At 42.2% G+C, this 21,941-nt stretch overlaps 1 protein-coding gene across 2 annotated transcripts in view; it reads left to right on the forward strand.

The window, feature by feature from the left end:
* The first annotated feature begins 362 nt into the window (after positions 1-362).
* Positions 363-21,941, forward strand: part of PDE8B (phosphodiesterase 8B) — a 239,938-nt gene continuing 218,359 nt past the window's right edge. For both annotated transcript variants that reach the window (XM_030323507.1, XM_030323515.1), the window contains exon 1: positions 363-731. In XM_030323507.1, the coding sequence (XP_030179367.1) occupies positions 378-731 (354 nt within the window). In that variant the 5' untranslated portion in view covers positions 363-377. The remainder of the gene's footprint in view (positions 732-21,941) is intronic.

Below are 21,941 nucleotides of genomic sequence, written 5' to 3' on the forward strand. Positions count from 1 at the left end.
GGTCCAGCTGGGCGGCGGCGCCGGAGGAGCAGAGGGAGGAGGGGAAGCCGTAGGCGAGAGGAGCGTGTTTGGGGCGCCGCGGCAGGGAGGGTGGCGGCCGCCGGTGCGCGCGGGGCGCTGTGTGTGCGCGCTCTCCTGCTCGGGGAGGAAGATGGCCCAGAAGGGAAAGTTGGGGTGACGCGCGCAGCCCCCGGAGGCTCGGCGGGGGCCGCCGCGGCGAGTCCGACGGAGGGGCGGCCAGGCAGGTCGGGGGGCGCGCAGTTCGGGTGCCTCCTCCGCCGCCGAGGCGCCCGCCCCCTCACTGCAGGTGGCCGTGGGTGCCCTGGGTCCCGGCGGCCAGGGGCGCGGGCGGGCGCGCGGGGAAGCCCGGCCGAGGGATGGGCTGTGCCCCCAGCATCCACGTCTCTCAGAGCGGCGTGATCTACTGCCGGGACTCTGACGAATCCAACTCGCCCCGCCAGACCACCAGCGTGTCGCAGGGCCCCGCCGCCCCCCTGCACGGCCTCTTCGTCCAGACAGACGCCGCCGACGTTATTCCCCGGAGCCGCGCGTCTGGACCCCCCGGGGCCGCCCGCGTCCGCAGAGCCCGCACTGAGCTGGGCAGCGGCGGCAGCAGCGGCAGCAGCAGCGCGGGCTCCGCAGCCCCCGCCACGACCACCTGCAGGGGCCGGAGGCGCCACTGCTGCAGCAGCGCGGAGGCCGAGACCCAGACCAGCTACACCAGCGTCAAGGTAAACGGCTCAGGCTGGTGGGGGGCCGCCCGCCCCGTCCGGGCGGGGCTAGCACGAGTAGGGGGCTCCGGCGGAGTTGAGTGGCCGTGACGCGGTTGGTTTGGGAGGTTGTCACTAAGGAGGAGTTTACTTTAAATGTGTGGGAGCGATGGGGGCCTGGGAAATGTGAGCAGAAGAGACCCCTGGAGGGGTCCTGGGAGCTGGTTCTGGGGGACCGGGTGGAGAAGAGAGCGCGGTGGGAAGCTGGTGGGTTGGCCGATTTCTCATTGAGGGCCGGAAGGCTGTGGCTCCGTTAACTCAGGAGGTGGGGTGGATATCATTGAGAGCATTGGGTGGCGAGTCTGCCTGAATGAAATCTGAGCACGGGGCTGGATTTGTCTGCCCTGCAGGTGAATGGTGCAGCCCCGGTGCAAGGATACGATAGTGCCTCGTATTCAGCGTTTCACCTGGGAAGGCCAGCCAAGCTGCACGGAGTCTTAGCCACAGGGATCGAGTGTGGGGATTTGTGAATGAATAAGGGTGTTTGTGTTTTGTGGAGAGACCTAGGAAGGGACTAGAGGAAGGAGACTAGAGTGAGACCTGTTCTTTGTCACTTCTTGGGGATGGCTGCATCCTGGACATAATTGGGTGAACCTGGCTGTGAGTTTGGAGGGTCAGCTGAGCTACAGTGAGGGGAAGTGGCTTCCAGCGCAGTGCAGCTGTCTGAAGACGAAGATTCTGAACATGCATTTCATCTAACAGGAGAGTGGAATTTTGAGGAAGTGGAAAAAATTGTTTAAATGATTAAAGCAGTCACTAGCAATTTCTTTAATGACAGAAGAAAAGCGATTGTTTTAATAGGCCCACCTGTTCTCAAAATACTGTTAAATTCAAGAGGGTTTTAATTGTGTAAATCTGGCCACTGGGCCTTTTATCATTGTAGCAAACAGAATGACAATGACACATCCCGTTGTGCAAAGGAAAAAAAATACATCTCTATGACTGGTCATGTTACTTAGAATCGCAGCTTTTACATGGGCAATTGATTACTAGGAACCGTTGCAAGGATTATTTGAGAAAGACACAATTGTATGTTTGACACTTGAGAAGTTGTTCAACAGTTGGCCTAGTGTGAGTAGGCTCCTAGTCTTGATTGGATAAAGCCAGCCTTCAGTGGAAGGGTGAAGAGTGCCATGTAGGGTTTCAGTCTGGGAGACCAAAAGCTTCTTTTAGTGAACTTACCGTAACAGCATCTGATTTTGAACACGAAGCTTAACCAGATTTATTTATAGTTGTGGTATTTCTCTGGTAATAGTCACATAATATGATAATATGATAATTACTGTAATGAAAATGCTGTTTATTGAGTACCTACGGTGTACCAGGTATAAGCTTTCTCTTCTAGCTCTTGAATATTAACTGTATGATGACAGAATATCCAAAGACTGGAGACCTGGATTCATGACAGTACAATTTGGTACAGAGGCATGTGCTGATCACTATATTTTTCTTTTGTTAAGCTTCCCTCCGTCCGCCCACTGGTTCATGGGGTGGGGGGAGGGCATTAGCAATGTAATGGGATTAAAATGTTATATTTGGTGAAATAATTAAATAGGGATATTATTTAAAAAAATAGCCTTTTGGGGTGCCTGGGTGGCTCAGTCAGTTGGGCTTTCGACTGACTCAGGTCGTGATCTCACGGTTTGTGGGTTCGAGCCCCGCGTTGTACTCTGAACTGACAACTCAGAACCTGGAGCCTATTTTGGATTCTGTGTTTCCTCCTGTCTCTGCCCCTCCCCTGCTTGCGTTCTGTGTGTCTCTGTCAAAAATAAACAATAAAAGAAAAAATTATTTAATAGCTTTTGATTTCTCGTTGAACAGGAAATTCGAAGATATGAAGTAGTTCAGACTGGTGACAACTTATGAACTCCGTGATCATTTTTTGGTTGTGTAAGCAAAAATGTATATTTTTGCCTTTTAGAGTAGCAAGAATCCCAGTTTACTACCTGGCAACTTTAGCTATTCCATGTTTGTTTATTGAAAGAATAATGAATGAATTCACTCTCCAAGTTTTAATACTTCCCTCAAGAGGCTCCTTAGCAAATGGAGTAAAAACTGGAGGGAAAATGAGTCCCAATTATTAGCAGCTAGTATAAACTTGTAGAAATATCATTGCTGCTTGACTGAAGTGTTAAAGGCTTGACCTGAATAGGAATTTAACTCACATTGCTTTATCAACAGGATTTCCAAATAAGAGCTTAATTAAGTCCAAACCTTTACTAAGAATGCTGGGAATGAAACTGCTGGTTCAGTAATTCAATGCTAAGTTGCATGTGTAGATCTCAGAAACTATATATTTGAAATTAAATTTGAGACCAGAGTTACTATTTTACACAAATCATAAAGAATTATTATCACAGACTTGCTTTAGTATATTTAGTAGTATTCTTTTGGGACTTGTGACTCAATGTAGTATTATCTTTTCCAATATTCACATGTTCCATACTCTTGTGGATGAGTTAATTTTATAAAAACTTTACTTCCATTTTTTTTTTAGAATAAGAATTCTTCTGCCTTAACAGTTTGAGATAGTTGCTCGTCATGCCTCCCCTCCCCCTTTTCCTAAATGCTCAGGTGGAAAAATAAAGTCTTTGCCATTTGGTCCTATTTACAGTGGTAGTGGGTTGTCATAGTTTATTTTACTTTTTTTTAATTTCCTCTTTGTACATCAATTCCAAACCATATTCTCATTATCTGCTTGGTCTCTGGTCTATTCCCCAGAGTGCAAAAATGTGTGCTTGATCTCTCTCTCTCCCTTTTCTAGCAATAATTCATCTCATTAAGCTTTTAGAATGATGAAGCATTATGATGTCAAACATGATGTCAACAGGAACCTTCCTGAATACCTAATTTATTAAAAAAATTACAAGCATTAATAATTCATTATGCAGTACAATGATATCATATGGGTTTCCATTTCTGGTAAGAAGTTAGATTTGTCTCCTAATTGCTGTAAAAATGCAACTTCCGTGTAATTTGTCTCCCTCTGGTTTGCCTTTTTAAAAATAGTACTCCAGCAGGAGACGGCTGCAGAATGCCCGCTCCTCATACTGTACCAGTTGTCTAATTCTTGTTCGGAATTCCTGAGGAGATGGTCGAACCTGTCTCTGAGAAGATCAGGTGGTTCTTGTAAGTCTTCTTTTCTCATACCAGCTGCTGCAGCTGGGAGGCAGGCAGGACGAAGCAGCCAGTTACAACTGTCTGCCTTGACAGTATAGTCAACTTGCAGCTGTCTCTGGGTGGGTTAACTATTGTGGATCAGACCCAGGACCTTGTTAGTTTCCAAATGATTCTGTGTTGATAGGCAGCATCACCAACTCCCTTTTTTTCCTCTATTCATCATGCTCATTTATTCACTCAGCCAGTGTTGGTGCCATACTCCGTTGTAGATGCCGGGGATTCAGTGAATATCCGTGAACTTTGGTAAGCAGAGCCTAACGCAGATTCTTTTAAGAGGGTGTGCCTGAGTCACTAACGACTTCTATGTTATCCATCCCATGGCTTTCTGAATCAGTAAGGGCAAACCCAAATTGATTGTATATAAAAGGAAAAATATTTTTCTGACCTTATGATAATTAATAAAAACTAATAATTTTGGTAGTTATTTGGGGGAGGGATAAACCATTTTGAAAAAGTCATTTTTGTTCTCTAAGTATTCTTTAGTGTATATCAGAATCACCTGGAAGGCTTGTTAAAATGTGGATTGCTTGGCCCCATTCCCAGAGTTTCTGATTTACTAGGCCTTGGGTAAGCCCTGACAATTTGGATTTTTTAAAATTTAAATTGTAGTTAACATACAGTGAAATACTGGTTTTATGAGTAGAATCAGTGCTTCATCACTTATAACACCCAGTGCTCATCCCAACAGGTGCCTTTCTTAATACCATCACCCATCTAGGCCATCCCCCCACCCACCTCCCTCCATCAACCCTCAGTTTGTTCTCTATCATTAAGAGTCTCTTGTGGTTTATTTTCCTCTCTTCTCTCCGACCTCCCTTCGCATGTGTTCATCTGATTTGTTTCTTAAATTGCACATATGAGTGAAATCATGGTATTTGTCTTTCTCTGATTGACTTCTTTTGCTTAGCATATGTTCTAGCTCCATCCACATCATTGCAAATTGCAAGATTTCATTCTTTTTGATGGTTGAGTAATATTCTGCTGTGTGTGTGTGGTTGTGTGTGTCCCCCACATCTTCTTTATCCATTTATTAGTCAGTGGACCTTTGGGCTCTTTACATAGTTTAGCTGTTGTTGATAGTGCTGCTGTAAACAGTGAGGTGCATGCACCCCTTTGAATCTGTATTTTTGTATCCTGTGGTAAATTCCTTTTTTTTAATTTTTTAATTTTTTTATTTTTTTCTTCAATATATGAAATCGTGGTAAATTCCTAATAGTGCAAATGCTGGATTGTTGGGTAGTTCTTTTTAACTTTTTGAGGAACCTCCGTACTGTTCTCCAGAGTGGCTGCTCCAGTTTGCCTTCCCACCAACAGTGCAAGAAGGTTCCCCTTTCTCTGCATCCTCACCAACACCTGTTGTTTCTTGTGTTATTAATTTTAGCCATGCTGATGGGTGGAGGTGGTATCTCATTGTGGTTTTGATTTGCATTTCTTTGATGATGAGTGAATGTTGAGCATCTTTTCATGTGTCTGTTAGCTACCTGGATGTTTTCTTTGGAAAAATGTCTATTCATGTGTTTTGGCCATTTCTTAACTGGGTTGTTTGTTTTGAGGGGTGTTGAGTTATGTTCTTTATAGATTTTGGATACTAACTCTTCATCAAATATGTCATTGCAAATATATTCTCCCATTCTGTAGGCTACCTTATTTTGTTCATTGTTTTCTTCACTGTGCATAAGCTTTTCATCTTGATGAGGTCCTAATATTTTAGGTTTGCTTTTGTTTCCCTTGCATTTGGCGATGTGTCTAGTAAGAAATTGCTGAAGCCAAGGTCAGAGAGGTTGCCCCTTGTTTTCTCCTGTAGGATTTTGATGGTTTCCTGCCTCACATTTAGATCTTTCATCCATTTTGAATTTATTTTTGTGTATGGTGTAAGAAAGTGGTCTAGTTTCATTTTTCTGCATGTCACCATCTATTTTTCCCAACACCTTTTTGTTGAAGAGACTGTCTTTTTTCCATTGGATATTCTTGCCTGCTTTGTAGAAGATGAGTTGACCATGTAGTTGTGGGGAGAACTGGGAGTTTTAACAAGCTTTGAGGATATGTTGGTGTTGCTGATCTGGGAACCACACTTTGAGAACCAGTGCTTTTAAATGAATTGACTTTTGACATTATGTGGGGCTACCTCTAGCAGAGTGGCTAGTACTGCATGTATTTGGGATATTAGTCATAAACCCCGCCTTCATTGTAGTTTGCTTCTGTATGGGCAGCTTCTCATACCCATTTATGAAGTCGGACTCAGAGCCTCCAGGGTTGGCTGTAAAGTCTCTAAATGGGGAGAGTGTTAGATCATGTAGTCCCACTCTGGTTTCTTGAGGTTTGACTTCTCCTCAGGATCCACTGGGGTTTGCAAGTCCTTATATCTTGCTTTGCCATCATAGCCACTTGCGTGTCTCTGCCCTGCTTGGGCCATGTCCTGCATGATGGGAAATTGCAAGGCAAGGGGGAGTTTAAGATGTGTTGACATGGCATGATCCAGGCTCAAATTCAGTTCTCAGCTTTTGGAGTCCTTGCTAGTCCTTTTCACCAGTTTTTCCTTATTAAATGGAGCATAAAGTTTAGTAAGCCCAAATGAGTCTTGCAAATTGATTTAGTAAAACTCAAATTTCTTTTCTGCCATAGTTCATCTCATCACAGTTTAGTCCCCCCTCCTTTCTTCCAATGTGTTAATTATAGTCAGTGAGCAAACTTTCCTAATTTTCACTGCCATCCTCTGTAGTTATACTAAATTTTAAGAAATATCAGGTGATTCTCCTTTTGACTTTGTTAAGTAAGTCTTCTAACCAGGAAGTGTAATGTAATGTAAGATGCTGACTTGGGGCGCCTGGGTGGCGCAGTCGGCTAAGCGTCCGACTTCAGCCAGGTCACGATCTCGCGGTCCAGGAGTTCGAGCCCCGCGTCGGGCTCTGGGCTGATGGCTCAGAGCCTGGAGCCTGTTTCCGATTCTGTGTCTCCCTCTCTCTCTGCCCCTCCCCCGTTCATGCTCTGTCTCTCTCTGTCCCAAAAATAAATAAACGTTGAAAAAAAAAAATTAAAAAAAAAAAAAAAAAAGATGCTGACTTTCAGAGGTGGTACTTGTCTACAGAAACCACACCCTGTTGACCACCAGTCAGGACTTGGGCTAAAGCAGGATGGGACATGCTGGTGAGGGCAGAACAGACCCTATGCTACCAGGTTGGTGAGGGGTGATGTTGAGCATCCTTTCATGTGTCTGTTAGCCATCTGGATGTCTTCTTTGGAAAAGTGTCTGTTCGTGTCTTTTGCCCATTTCTTAACTGGGTTGTTAAGAATTAGAATCCGAAGAAGGGAGTGAGCCCTATAGAACCAGGTGGGAAGACAGAGTCCAGAGTGTGGAGGAGCAGGTGAGCCTTTCAGGGCTAGATGGACAAGTCAAATCTGGAATTTAGGAGCTCAGTAAAGGCGACTGCTGTGAAGTTAGCTTGAGACTTCCGATTGGGGAACAGAAGGTGTTTCCTTTCTGTTCTGTTTGAGGTCCCCTGCTAAGTGTAAAGAGCTTAGGACCGACAGGAGATGCCAGTGACCAGTCAGAGGACTATGATTAAACCCTGTACCTAGGTGAGGCAAGACTAGCCACCCAAGCCATTTGGGCAGGAAACAGATTGCATATACACAAGGATTTAATTGAAACTAATGTAATGAAGAGACTATATCAGATGTGTCTTCAGGATGAAAGGAAATCAACAAATTATGTGGAAGCCCTTTAAGGCCAGAAGAAGAGGGTACTGTTAACACCTGGAAGAGGTAACAGGAGGGAATGATTATGGGAACTTGAGAACTCAAACCTACTGGACAGGGAAGCCCCCAGAAGGTGTGGTCTTAAGGAGGAATGCAGTGAGTAGAGGCCTGGGCCTGGCATGGGGAGTCAAAGGAGTACATACCTTCATGCTGTTGTTCTCCAGCCAGTGACATTTTTGTCCAAACACACCTGGAAAACAGAGGGCAAGGGAGCCCGCTGATTTTTCCAGAGTAGGATAGAGAATATCCTGGTCATACCAAGAAGGCCGTCTGTAACAAATGTTAGAAGATATTCGACATCATTAGAGGTGCCCTAGTAAGCTCAAATTAAGATGGGCAATTTTGACAATTTTCTGAAAGAATAGCATTTTTATTTTAGTTTTATTTATTTTTTTAAAGATCAGAAGATACTTTCTTTTCCTTATTCTCATTTTCTTCTTTTATTTTTTTAAGTTTACTTATTTATTTTTGAGAGAGGGGTGGGGGTAGGCAGAGAGAGGGGGAGACACAGAATCCCAAGCAGGCTCTGTACCTACAGCACAGAGCCCAATACAGGGCTTGAACCCACGAACCGTTAGATCATGACCTGAGCACCCAGGCACCCCTCTTTTTTATTTTTATTTATTTATCTTTTAGAGAGTGCGTACACACATGGGTAAGATGGGCAGAGAGGGTAAAGGGCGGCGGGGGGGTGGGGGGGTGAAAGGGAAGGAGGGAATGTTAAGCAGGCTCCCTGCTGAGCCCCACTGCGGGGCTTGATCCCATGACCTTGGGATCCTGACCTGAGCCAAAATCAAAAGTTGGACCCTCAACTGACTGAGCCACCCAGGCCCCCCAATAGTGGCATTTTTAAATGGTCAGTTAATTTATTGTTTGTTTTCTTTGTAATGACTAATATTAAAATATGTCCATTTACCTTGTTGGGAGACCTCTAAGTTATTGCTGAAAACATGTCCTCCTCCTTGTTCATTCTCTGCCCTGGCTCTCCTTGGACACTTTCTTAGCTTTGGCTACTATAACAAAATACCATCAACAGGATAGCTTAAATAACAGACATTTCACACTGTTCTGGAGGCTGGAAAGTTAAGATCAAGGTGCTGGCAGATTCTGTGCCTTGTGAGAGTTTTCTTCCTGGCTTTCAGATGGCCACCATCTTGTTGTGTCCTCACATGCCAGAGAGTAAGCAAGCTGTGGTGTTTCTTCTTCTTCTCACAGGACACTAATCCCATCATGAGAACCCCACCCTCATGACCTCCTTTACATCTCATTACCTCCCAAAGGTCCCACTTCTAAATACCATCAGGATTAGGGTTGCAACATAGGGATTTTGGAGGATACAAATGTTTGGTCTCTAATAGAAATGTCTCTGCTCTCCCCTTGGCTCAGTGTCCCCTCTCCCATTGATCTCAAAGCCCAGGAAGAGGCTGTGGAGGGAAAAAGTACTCTAAGGTTGAAGTTCCCTAAATGGGAACCCAGTTTAGCCAGTTTATTACATTTTTGGTCAGGTTGTACTTTCCTGCTCCCTGCCTCAGAAAGTTGATAAACAAGTTTCACCATGTGTTTACAAGCTGATATTTTCAATAAAGAATACATGTATTGAAAACACATTTGAAAATGTTCAAATGTGCTTAGGAGTTCATTTTTAGAAATAAATATTACCTGTAATATAGTGGAAATCTGGGTAGTTATGTTTTGATAAAAAACATCTGATGGAAAATACCACTTTTTAACAAGTTGGAGTATTTAGAATTGGGTCTTGATAGCTTCCTCTCCATTTTTCCTCTTCTCCCACTCGTGGATAAAAGCTAGCTTTTATTTAGGATTATGTTGCTTTACTATTTACCATTCTCTTCTTTGATCTCCTTTCTGCCCCCTTAGGGACAGTTCACAGAAAAGTAGTTGAGAACCTTGTGATTGCTGTGATAAAAATCAAGAGACTGTTTTACTTTTGGATAATCCATCAATGAAAGAATACTTCATGGTTGTCTCTTATTTCCAAGAGAATTCAAATTTTCATGTATGGTTTGTACATTTTGCAACAAGGTATGTAGAATGCATATAATAATATTAGGCGTTGTTAAAGTCCTTGCTGTTTACAGACCACTTCGTAAACATTGTTTCACCTAATCTACTTAAAAAAAACACTATGAGCTAAAAATTGTCTTCACCATTTTACAAAAGAGGAAAGCGATACTGTGCAGGGGGATAAATTGCTCAAGGTGAGAACTGAAATTTGAGTCAAGATTGTTGGAATCCAACTCAGAACCACCTACTGCACTTTACTGTCTCCCATACCAGCATGAAGGCTTGCGTAAGCATGGCTGCTACTAGAACTGTCTATGGAGTTACTTAGAGCTGAGTGGTGATAAACAGGTTGGGTGGGGGTGGTAGTCGGGGGGCCTTGTGGGTGAGGTTTTTCACATCCACTGTCATCCCTTCTATTAGCTTGAACTGGTAGTTGTTTTGAGATGGGTGGAGAGTGTAAAATGTGTACAAAATTGGAGAAGCTTTGGCAGACCATGTTGCCATTGTTTTTAACTGAACATAGTACTTGGCACTTTGTAAGTGTCCTACAAATATTAGCTCCTAATAATCTTGCCGTTGCTGTGATTTCTGTTTTGTAATTTAAACAAGATTTTGGTTATTTAGATTTTGACATTTTTGAGACACATATTTGTGTTTTATTCCACTTACAAGTAGATTGATTTGGCCAATGTAGGTGACTAACTGGATTTAAATATAGATGTGTTATCCTGAAGCTTTGGAAACTGCTGCTGCAGACATGGGTTTGATCTGTATCTGTTGAATTTCCAAAGGAGAAGGCATGGTAGAATGTTGCCAATCCAAGGTGGAAGCTGGGGTTTGGCTCCCATGGCATCCAGAAGCTGCACAAAGCTTCTGCCTTCAAAGATCGAGGCTTTGGGGTTATCTCGAGGTGGTTCTGTGTGGAATTCTTTGGCGTAAACCTATAACCTAAAGCTTTAGTCTACAAACTGGGCTTAAAGCCATTTTGCATACGCTCTGTTGCTTTTTATATTGCTGCATTTCAGGTGCTGTCATTTGTGGTCTACTGTTGAAAAAAACCCAATATGTTATAAATGTAAGACCGAGAGGAAGGTGTAATGATTAGCTACTGGGACCGGCTTGACTGTGTGAGTCAGAAAACTGAAAGAAGACCCCGAATGTTGGGAATTTCTACAGGAAGACACATGGGAGATTTTTTAGCAACCTATCATGCAGGGTAACATGGATAAAAAGAAAAGTGCTGTTTTCTGACATCAGATCCACAAATAACATTAAAGTTGTAGACCTGGAAGGTGATGAGTTCAGAGTCGGTGGGGCTTTTGTCCATGTCCGAGTTCCTGCTGAGGGAGCTTCAAGTAAGAGCAAAGGCCACATGGAAAGGAAAGTACCAGTTTATGGAGGCTGGTAATGACCCAATAGCCCAAACCACACTTAGGAGTGGTTTTGGGGCCATATGAGACTCATCTTCATTTTTAGCTTACAAAATCGATTGACAATCTTGGCCTAGAAACTGGCTGTGATGAAAGCAAAAGCTGCCCCATCTGTTGATGCTTCAGAAGCCTTAATAGTGTTTTGATCTGAGCCGTAGCTGGAACTGAAAGTTTTTCTTTGCCCCCACGATCTGATACAAACTCTGGATATAATATCTCCTTCCCAGAGTTCCCTTGAGAGAGTGATTCCCAAAACAGTGGTAGCCACATAAAGGTAGAACCGAGCAAAGAATCAGCTTTGTCAGTGGTGGGGCAAGCATTGGAGTCCACCATGTGAATGCTCTGGGAGGCGGTGCTGGGCAGGAGGCTGAGGCTGATGGCTTTGCATGAAGCTTTGTGCCCTGTTCCTCCCAAATGTACGAGCTGTTCTGGGACCCTATATACATTGGATCCCCACAGGCCCCTCTGTCTCTGTGGTCGGCTTCTTGGTCCATTTATTGAGTCACGAGTGTTGCCCTGGGTGAGCTTTGCAAAGCCCAGCACCCCTTTCTGCAGTGATATGGCTCCTTAGGACCATGAGACTACAGTGAGACTTCAGGGCTGGCTGAGTGGTCAGGGAGCCTTCATCCCTTTCGGAGGAGCTGGTGAAAGGAAGGGAGTGTGGTGCATTATCCTGCCCTCCCTAAGGACATTGGCAGGGTGGAGTGTTGCAGGCACATTCACCCCTCATCTTTGTGGAAATTTTCAAGAAGGGGGAAGAAGGTGGAACAAACGGCTAGAACCACTTCCTTGTGTCAAAGGTGAGAACTTTGAATCAAAAAAAAAAAAAAAATCAGGTCAGGTCATGGTCTCAACAGTCATGGGATCAAACCCAGAATCAGGATCTGTGTTGGGCATGGAGCCTGCTTGTGATTCTCTCCCTCTCCCCCCGCCCCCCTTTCTGCCCACCCCCCACTCATGTGCCCGTGCTCGCTCGCGCGCGCGCTCTCTCTCTCTCTCTCTCTCTCTTAAAATAAATAAACTTAAAAACAAATCTGGAAATACTTTGGCTTAACATAAAAGACAACCCTCACATTTATATGCAGATTATATGACAAAAATACTTTTTAGCCATCTAGTTGGTATTGAGAAAGGATTTTCATATAGAAGCAATGTTATATGTGGCATTTAGGTTTCTGGGTTAACCCAAAAAAGTATGTAGACCATTATGTAGCTGGAGTATATTTACAGTGTTGTGATAGAAACGTAAAATTGAATTAGAACTAGTGTTTCTTTTGTACATGTGTCTTTTGGGAGAAGCGGGTTTAATTAGAGGGTGAGGAAGTAGACGAGGGAGAGCCTGTGCCATTCCCTCAGGGAGTGGTTATCCTGCCTGATGGTTGGTGTTCTGAGGAGGTGAGGGAGAGAGCTGGGGTGCAGGGCCCATGAGGGACTCAGAGCGATGCTGTGACACTGTCCTATTTTCATTCTGCTAGTTCACCTCCAAAGGCACTAAAGGGGTGTGTCTTGTTTCATTTAGGTGCTCGTTTTTTTTGTTATCTACAAATATTTCTGCATATATCTTTTAATTCTTAAATTCTTAAAAAAATTCTTAAAAGAATTCTTGAAAAAACCCAACAACCCACAAAGCCATTATACGCCAGAAATTGAATGACTGCTTTTTTAGTTCGAGCTGCTGTAACAAAAATGCCATAGACTGGGTGGTTATGGACAACAGAACTTCTCAGAGTTCTGGAGGTTGTGAAGTCCAAGATCAGGGCACCAGCAGGTTCCGTTTCTGGTGAGGAATGGCTTCCTGGTTCATAAATAGACATTTTCTTACTGTGACCTCACATGGCAGAGTGGAGAAGGAACTCTCTGGGATCTTTTTTGTAAAGGCACTAATCGCATTCATGAGGGCTTCACCCTCAACACTTAGGCACCTCCCCAAAATTTTGCTTCCTAATACCATCACACTGGGTTTGGATTTCATCATAAAATTTGACAGGGACATTAACATTCAGTCTATAGCAACTACTTAATATCAGTAAATTTTTCTACTTGCTTTACTTGTTTTTACAGTTTGTTGGTATCCTAATAAAATTCACCCATTACAAATGATTGATATGTCCCTCAAGTGTCTTAATCTATAGGTTTCCTATCCTTCTATCTTTATATTTGTAATTAATTTGTTGAGGACCCTTGGTTGTATGTCCTGTGGATTTTCCCCCATTTACATTTTACTTTTTGCATGCTTGGAGCGCATCCAATGTGTTTTTGTGCCTTCTGTGTTTGCTAGAAACCTGTAGTTATTAGATTTAGAGGTTTGATCACATTATGCTCAATTTTGGGGGGTAGGAGTGGGGCATGAATACTTCTTCAGTGATACTTACTGTGTTTTCACAGCAGGAGACACATGATCTTTTTGTTGTCATGCTAACCAGTAGTAATGATCATTGCTTACATCCATTCATTAGGGGATGTAAACTGGTGATATTCTTGTTCTATCATTTCTTATTAGCTGCAGTGTCGCTAAGAAGAAAAACTTCTCACCAACTAGTTGGTTTCCCTGGGATACAGTTTTTACAGGGAAGGCAGGTTAAATGCGTCAGTCTTGCCTCTTATTTCCAGTTTTCAAAATAATGAGTTGATTCTCTAGCATTCTCCTAAGGTGACAAGGATTTTTTTTTGCTCGTTTCTTTGTTTGCTTTCTTGGAATCATTATGAATCACTATGGATCACACATTTATTTGATGTGTGTTAACTCGTTACAGTGATTATATTTGGGGTGTCCAAATTGCCAATTTTTGACTGGAGGGAGCGAATTCAAATTGATAGAGCACTTTTCCTGAAGAAATAGTTTTGGCTAAATTGATTAAGTTATGTCCTTATTTTGAAAACATTCTGTGTAGATGAGGACTTGCTGAGCATCTGGAGGTAGAGACAGGTCTCAGTGCCTGCCTTGCGGTTCCTTATCCTACAAGCCTCTAATGTCATGGAACTTGGGAGAGGAGCCATTGTAGCAGCTCCTTTCGTGTAAGTTTTGTGGCTATGAAGAGACAACCTGGTGCTAGGGAAAGATGCTCACTGGCCCAGGCTTGAGTTCTAGCTCTGCTCTACACACAAGGTTTGCGACCTTGGAGAAGCTGTGTAAGTCCTCTTCACAAGGTGGGAATAATGCACCGTCACAAAGATTGGTGCAGGGGCACCTTGGTGGCTCAGTTGGTTAAGCGTCTGACTTTTGGTCTGCTCAGGTCATGATCTCACAGTTGGGGTCTGCGTTGACAGCACAGAGTCTGCTTGGGATTCTCTTTCTGCCCCTCTCCTGCTCGCGGTCTCTTTCTCTTTCAAAATAAACATTAAATTTTTTTTTAAAAAACGTTTGGTGCAAGTATAACAGATGTACAATCCTTGTAAACCTTCTAAGTTCTCGTGAATGTGTGTACGTGTGTGTGTAATTGTCTCTGAAATCTGTAATGTATTTTACACTTACAGTACATCTCAATATAGACTAGCGCATTTCAAGTGGTTAATAGGCACAGAATAGCGACTGTGTGGAGGAATATAGAATTATAATGGCAGAAGGGAGGAAGAAAGTAAAACTTCACATAAGAGTTCTAAATTGAACGACTACGATTTGACATTGTAACTTGACAAGGAGTATTGCACCATAGTTGGTTATTTGTCTCTTGGTTCTCTGCTCCATACCTGCTTTTCCATATCCTCCTTTGTATTATGTGGGGCTAGAAATCTACAAACTGCTTCTTTGAAATGCTCTTGCCAGCTGGTCTCGTCTTAGATTCTGCAAGTAGGAGGTACTGGTAGGAAAATGAGAGTGAGAGAAAGGAAGATATGTCAGCAGGGGCTCCTGCAAAGTAGCAGTGGTCCAGCTTTAACAATGATGGTGCCAGCGTCTCTGATGACTAGGAGGGTGGGTCTGTGGGTGCCAGCTCAGGGTTTCTTTCCTCTGGATGTTACCCTTTGATCGTCTGTCTCTCCAGCTCACTTCCATCTTCTTTTAGCTCTTTCACACCTTCCAACACTTTGTAAACAGTTCTCTACATTGGTTTTTCTCTGCTTAATATATGTACAGTAGTTTCTGTTTTTCCCACTGGACACTGGGCATCTGAGGGCAGACGGAACGAGGTTATAATCTCGTGTGCACCACTTTGTTCTGTGACTTCTTTTGTTTTCAATTTCTTCCCTTGTCTACGGACGATAATAAAAGTAACTGCCTCCTAGAATTGTTGATATAATTTACCTGTGTGTGTGTGTGTGTGTATACCCACACATATATAAACATTACTGTTTGCTTTGAACATCACTCTCAGTAAGTGTTGTCGAGTATTGATAACAATATACAAACTAATGTTTGAAGACTTGCCATTTAACATTTTTTATTATGGAAAAGTTCAAATGTATAAAAAAATAGAATAGTATAATGGAACTTCATGTACATATTACCCAGCTTTAACAGTTAGAAAATTAAGGCTTTTCTTTTATCTACACCACCCACTCTCCCCCCTACTCTGGGATTATTTTTAAATGAATCTAAAATATTATTGTAGCTGTAACTATTTCAGCATGTAACCTTAAGAGATTAGGACTGTTTAAAAAATAACCATTGTACTAGCAGCATACCTAAAAATCATCGAATACCAAGACAGTATTCAAACTCTAATTATCTCATAAATGTCTTTTTAAAAATTGTTGTTTGAATCATCTTTGGAATAAGATCCACTCACTGGTTGATGTGTTTCTTAATACCTTTGAATTTATAAGTTCTCCTTTCTCTCTTTTTAATCTTAAAATTCGTGTGTTGAAATTACTGGGTCAGTTGTCCAGCAGAGTTTCCCACAGTCTCGATTTTGCTGATCACCTTCCTGTGGTATCATGTACCGTGTTCTTCTGGCCTCATCTTCCCTATATATTGGTACTTAGCTCTAGAGGTATTTTGGTAGGATTCAGGCTTATTAACATACTTATTTTGGCAAGACTCCTTTATAGGTAATGCTCTGTACCTACATCAGGAAGCACATAATGTCCGGTTCTCCTTGTTTTTTTTTTTTTAAATTTTTTTTTAACATTTATTTATTTTTGAGACAGAGAGAGATAGAGCATGAACGGGGGAAGGTCAGAGAGAGAGGGAGACACAGAATCGGAAACAGGCTCCAGGCTCTGAGCTGTCAGCACAGAGCCCGACACGGGGCTGGAACTCACGGACCGCAAGATCGTGACCTGAGCCGAAGTCAGACGCCCAACCGACTGAGCCACCCAGGCACCCCAGGTTCTCCTTGTTTTTGTGATGTTTGATGATTGTTGCCTGGATCTATTAATTCATTAGGGATTGCCAAAGTCTACCATTCATTTTTTTTTCCTACAATACTTCTGGAATGCTTCTATCAAGAGAAATTCCTTTTCATCAACTGTTTGATTATCCTACAGTACAGTTCATATGGGAAATGTAAGATAAATGCTTGATTATTTTATTATTGGTGACTTTTTAAAATAGTGACTTGATTTTTACCATCCTGCCGTAATGTTTTTAGTATTGTTATAAACTTACCAGTTTATAAATATTACATGTGTTCCAGTCTGTTGTGGTTGTTGTCCTTACTTAGGCTCAGTTGTTCTACCTTGGGCTTCTGGGAGTAGCCACGTTGGCCCCTAGGTCTCTTTGGTAGGTTATTTTGCTGATAGTATGACAAGATGTTCCAGTTTCATCGTGTTCTTTCCCTGATCTGGAATCAGTACTTTCTCTCAGAACCTAATTCTTTTTATTGAAAGATGGTATTTAGAGACATGATCTGGGCAGTGGAGTGGTCATTGCTAATGGACTGGTTATTGTTTCTTGGCTTTTTAAGTGGACGTGGCCAGGAAAAAAATATTTTTTAGAGATAAAATGCACCACAAGTTTATACTTACACTTCAAATTCAAATTTAGGACCACAAGACTTTTCTTTAACCTCATCAGTCTTATATTTCCATTTCCTCTTCTCGTGACATAAATACTGATTCTTAACAACACCGGGGCAATTCCTCATTTGTCCTGTCCTTAATACACCCACAACAGTCTCAGAATCATCACTGAAAACAGCTGAGTATTTTTTCCCAGTTATTTTTGACATTAGAGTATATTCTACTTGGAATGAACCAGGAAAATTATTGTGTTTGTAACTTGCTTGAGTCAGTTCCTGTTTATGTAGCAGTCCTAACAGTGGAATGGTTAGTGATTAACTCATGGTTATGAACAGTTACGTTAATTTATTCCATTTTACTTTTGATTTGGTCTTTTTTTTTAATTTAAAAGTTTTTAAATTTAATGTTGTTAGAATAGTATATTACTTACATGTTACAAAGTAAAATCTTTATAATATGGTATATTCAGAGTTGTTTAGATTAAACCCCTATCTCTTAAATTTTATGCCCTCCATCAAGTAGGTAACTATATTTAAATTTTTTATAGTTTTCTTAAAATTTTCTTAAGGTTTATTTATTTTGAGTGAGTGAGAGAGAGAGTGAGTGAGTGAGTGAGTGGGCGAGCAGAGGAGGGGCAGAAAGAAGGAGACAGAAAATCCCAAGCAGGCGCCACACTGTCAGCATGGAGCCCAATGTGGGGCTTGAACTCACAAACTGTGAGATCATGACCTGAGCCGAAATCAAGACTTGGACACTTAATTGACTGAGCCACCCAGGCGCCCCATAAAATTTTTATAGTTTTCATACCATTGTTTTACTTCCACACAAAGATATGTTTACGTGCTCCTTTTCTTAGATAAATGGTAACATACCAATTTATTTTTGTACATTTTTCTTTTTTCACTTAATCTGTCTTGGAGATCCATTACTCCGTCATAATTAGTGGATACTCCTCATTCGTTTTTATAGCTGCATAATGTTCCATTAGCTTATTCTACCAGCCCCTATTGATAATTTTTGGATTATTTCCATTAGTTTTTGCTATTATAAGTGTCGCTGCAGAGAATGGCCTTGTGCTGACATCATTTTTATATTACAAAGTCTAAGTTTTTTAGTACAAGAGAGAAATTTTTCCCTCCAGAAAGTCCATGTTACCTAATCTGGTACATCATTAACTTCTGCCCATCGCGTAGCGAGCTGCCATCAGGCACTGTTGTTTCTCAGGCTCAAGTTTAGTATCTCTATCAGAGGCTTCTCTGTGAGTAAAACTTCTCTGCTTTTAAAAAAAATTTTTTTTAATGTTTATTTTTGACAGAGAGCGCATACCCGCGCAAGCGGGGGAGGGAGCAGAGAGAGAGATGGGGAGACACAGAATCCAAAGCAGGCTCCATGCTTTGAGCTGTCAGCACAGAGCCCCATGTGGGGCTTGAACCCATGAACTGTGAGATCACGACCTGGGCGAAAGTCAGATACTTAACCAACAGAGCCACCCAGGCACCCCTCTTTTCTGCTTTTAACACAGCACCAGTTGTGTTTTCTTGGAGATGTGAGTTCTCAGAGACCAGCTTCCTAGAGGAGATTGGTCCCTGTAGTGGTAAACATCTGTGGGTAACTGCAGTTCTCCCTTTTCGTGGCAGAAAACAGTTTGTCTTTACATCTTCACATACTCAAAGTTCTGTGCGCTGACACCATCATCAACTTGTTAGCATGCACAGAATGCCATAGGCGGCGTGGTGTCACTGTTTTAAAGAATTTCCATGAGCTTTTGTAAGGACTCAGAACATAGTAAACTCTTCATCTTAATTTTAATCATTAAGACCTAAAACCAAGGTTTTTTTTTGTTTTGTTTTGTTTTAAGAAATTTAATGTCTGGGTGTGCATTGTTCATGTTTTATTTTGTTATTTTTTAAAATAAAAAATTTCAAAGTTTGTTTATTTTGTGAGAGTGGAAGTGGGGAAGGGGCACAGAGAGACAGAGGGAGAGTGAATCCCAAGCAGGCTCCACACTACCATTGCAGAGCCCAGTGCAGGGCTTGGACTCACAAACTGTGAGATCATGGCCTGAGCTGAAGTCAGACGCTTAACTGACTGAAGCACCCAGGTGCCCCTATGTATTTAAAAAATACAATTCTAGGGGGGCTTGGTTGGCTCAGTTGGTTAACTGTCCCACTCTTGATTTCTGCTAAGGTCATGATCTCACAGTTTTGTGGGTTTGACCCCCATGTCAGGCTCTGCGCTGGCGGTGTGGGGTCTGCTTGGGCTATTTTCTCTCTCTCTCCCCTACCCATCCCCTGCCACTCTCCTGCTCTCGCTCTGTCTCTCTCAAACTTAAAAAAAACAAAAAAAACTTCTAAAAATATGATTCTATTTTTGTGGTAGAATCACATGTCTGATCTATGGGATACTTTTCCTAAAGTGCTTTCTCATGTTTAATATTGTTTATAAACAGGTCTTTTTTTTTTTTTTTTTTTTTTTTTTTTACCTTATACAGATAGATCAACTTCATCACCTAGCAGTGCTCAATGTGGTTTCTTGGCTTTCCACTTGTTGTATATGAGTGAATGAGGAAGTGCAGTGAAGCTGGGGTAGGGCAGGGGGAGAAAGATAGGAAGCAGCAGAGAGAGCTTGCAAATATGAAAGAATGAGAGACATTGTGTTGGGGGGGTGGTGCATGCTGGAAACTGGAAGATGGAGAAAATACTATAAAGAGTGGATATACGCCTATGCATGTCCAGAAGAGATGCTCTTGAAGGCAGAGTAGCTTCACTGTGTGTCATTGAAGACAGTTAAGCCCAGTTTACAGTTTATCTGGCCCAGTTAAGCAGACTCAAGGTTGGGTCACAGTTCATTGTGTTAGCCCTCTGGTGATGCTGTCAAACTAGGGCAGGTTGGTCGTCAAATACAGAGAAACTTTAGGATAGACTGGTTCAGTTCAGCAGTTCAACAAATACTTATTGAGGGTCTGAAAATCAAACACCTGTGTTAGACTTGGGAGTACAAAGATGAATAAGATAACTCCTTCACTATGGAAGTTTATATTCTAGTTAGGTCTAGAGAGACACACAAATAAGTAGTGGTTTAAGATACACACATGTATTTAGTTTCTATGAGTTAGGAATCCAGACATAGCCTATCTGGGACTTCTATGTCAAGGTTTCTTACAAGGTTGCAATGTGTTGGCTAGGGCTAGGTCTCACCTGCAGACTTGACGGGAGAAGAGTACTCTTCTAAGCCTAGTGGCATGGTTGTTGGAAGGATTAAATTCCTTAATGGCTTTTAGACCAAGGACCTCAGTTCTTTCACGGCTGTTGACCAGAGGCCACTCTCAGTTCCTTGCCACATGGACCTCCTAGACATGGCAGCATGCTTCATCAAAGCCAACAAGAGAGGCAGTCTGCTAGTCAGACAGTAGTCACAATCTTGTGTAGCCTAGTTACAGGTATGATAACCTATCATCTTTGCTGTATTCTGTTGATTAGACACAAGTCACTAGGCTACTAGTCCATACTTAAGAGGAAGGGATTACACAAAGGTGTGAATACTAGGAGGTAGGAATCGCTGGGGACAGTATTATAGTCTGCTTGTTATACAGGTGTTTACTATAGCTCTGTAGTGTGTGAAAGAGGTAGTGTTCTATAGGGGCATGAAGGAAAAGTATCTGACTCAGCCTGCCATGGAAATGGCTTCTCAAGTAATGCTTTGTCTAAGTGTAGCCTCCCTGAAGGATGTATAAATATTAACTTGGTGTGTATGGCAGGGGAAAGGAGGCAGGAGGAACAACGTCAGTGGACACTGAGGAGGTTAAATAGAAAAAGATGTCTGAGGACCACCATCCAGTAGTTCAGTGTAAACTGGGATGGGGAAGACATGTGAAAGAGTAAAAAATGTAAGGCAAAGGTCTGATTTGGAGGTCTTGCCTTTGCTAGGCTAAAAAATGAGGACTTTACCAAGGGGATCACGGGGAGGATTTTGAACAGGATGTGATGTCATCAGAGTTGTGGTTTCTTGACCGAAGAAGATTGTGGAAGATTGATTTCAGTAGTTTTTACAGTAATTCAGATGGGAGATGAAGAGGGTCTGGGTTAAAGTAGTGGCAATAGAGAAGAGGGGATCGATTTTTATGTTTTTAAATCACAAAGTTCTTTGAATTCTGGGATGAGGCAGATGTGGGAGATGGAACAATCTGGAGTGATGCCCAGGTTTTGGCTTAGTTTTGGCAGAACATCCTTGTTCGGGATCAGAGGGAAGAGAATGGGGGAGAGGGAGAAAAAGGGTGGAAGGAGGAGGTCTGTAGTGTGTATGTAGGTTTGTAAATTTATTGACTGCGTACAGGAGAGCTTGACTCAAAGTATTCTTTACAATGTTTATGTTCTCAATTTAATCAGTGTCACTATGTAAATTTACTTTCTAGGCAAACCATATGCCTCAGTGATAGGAGATAGAATCAAATACAGAATTCATTTTCCTTACAAACAGTTTGATAAAAGAGAAGTTGGTGTTAGAATTTCAGTAAGCTAAGACCACAGGTGGTGATCCCTTGCCCAGTCCTGTCTAGTGCTTGGAATCTTGGAGTCTGGTCCCTGAGTTCAAGTCCTACCACAAAACTCTAGCTATGAAGTGTCATGTCACTGACTTTTTCTTTGAAACATAATTCACATAATACAAAAATCACCATTTTAAAGTGTAGAATTCATTAACTTTTAGTATATTCATTATGTTGTGCTGCTATCACCACGGTGTAATTCTAGAGTATTTCCATTACTCCCAAAGGAACTCCATACCTATCAGCAGTCAGTCCCAATTCCCTTCTTTCTTAGCATTTGACAACCACTAATAGACTTTCTGAGTCCATAGATTTGTTTATTCTGGACATTTCATGTAA

The sequence above is a fragment of the Lynx canadensis genome, chromosome A1 (genome assembly GCF_007474595.2).
Source record: "Lynx canadensis isolate LIC74 chromosome A1, mLynCan4.pri.v2, whole genome shotgun sequence".
Taxonomy (NCBI): Eukaryota; Metazoa; Chordata; class Mammalia; order Carnivora; family Felidae; genus Lynx; species Lynx canadensis.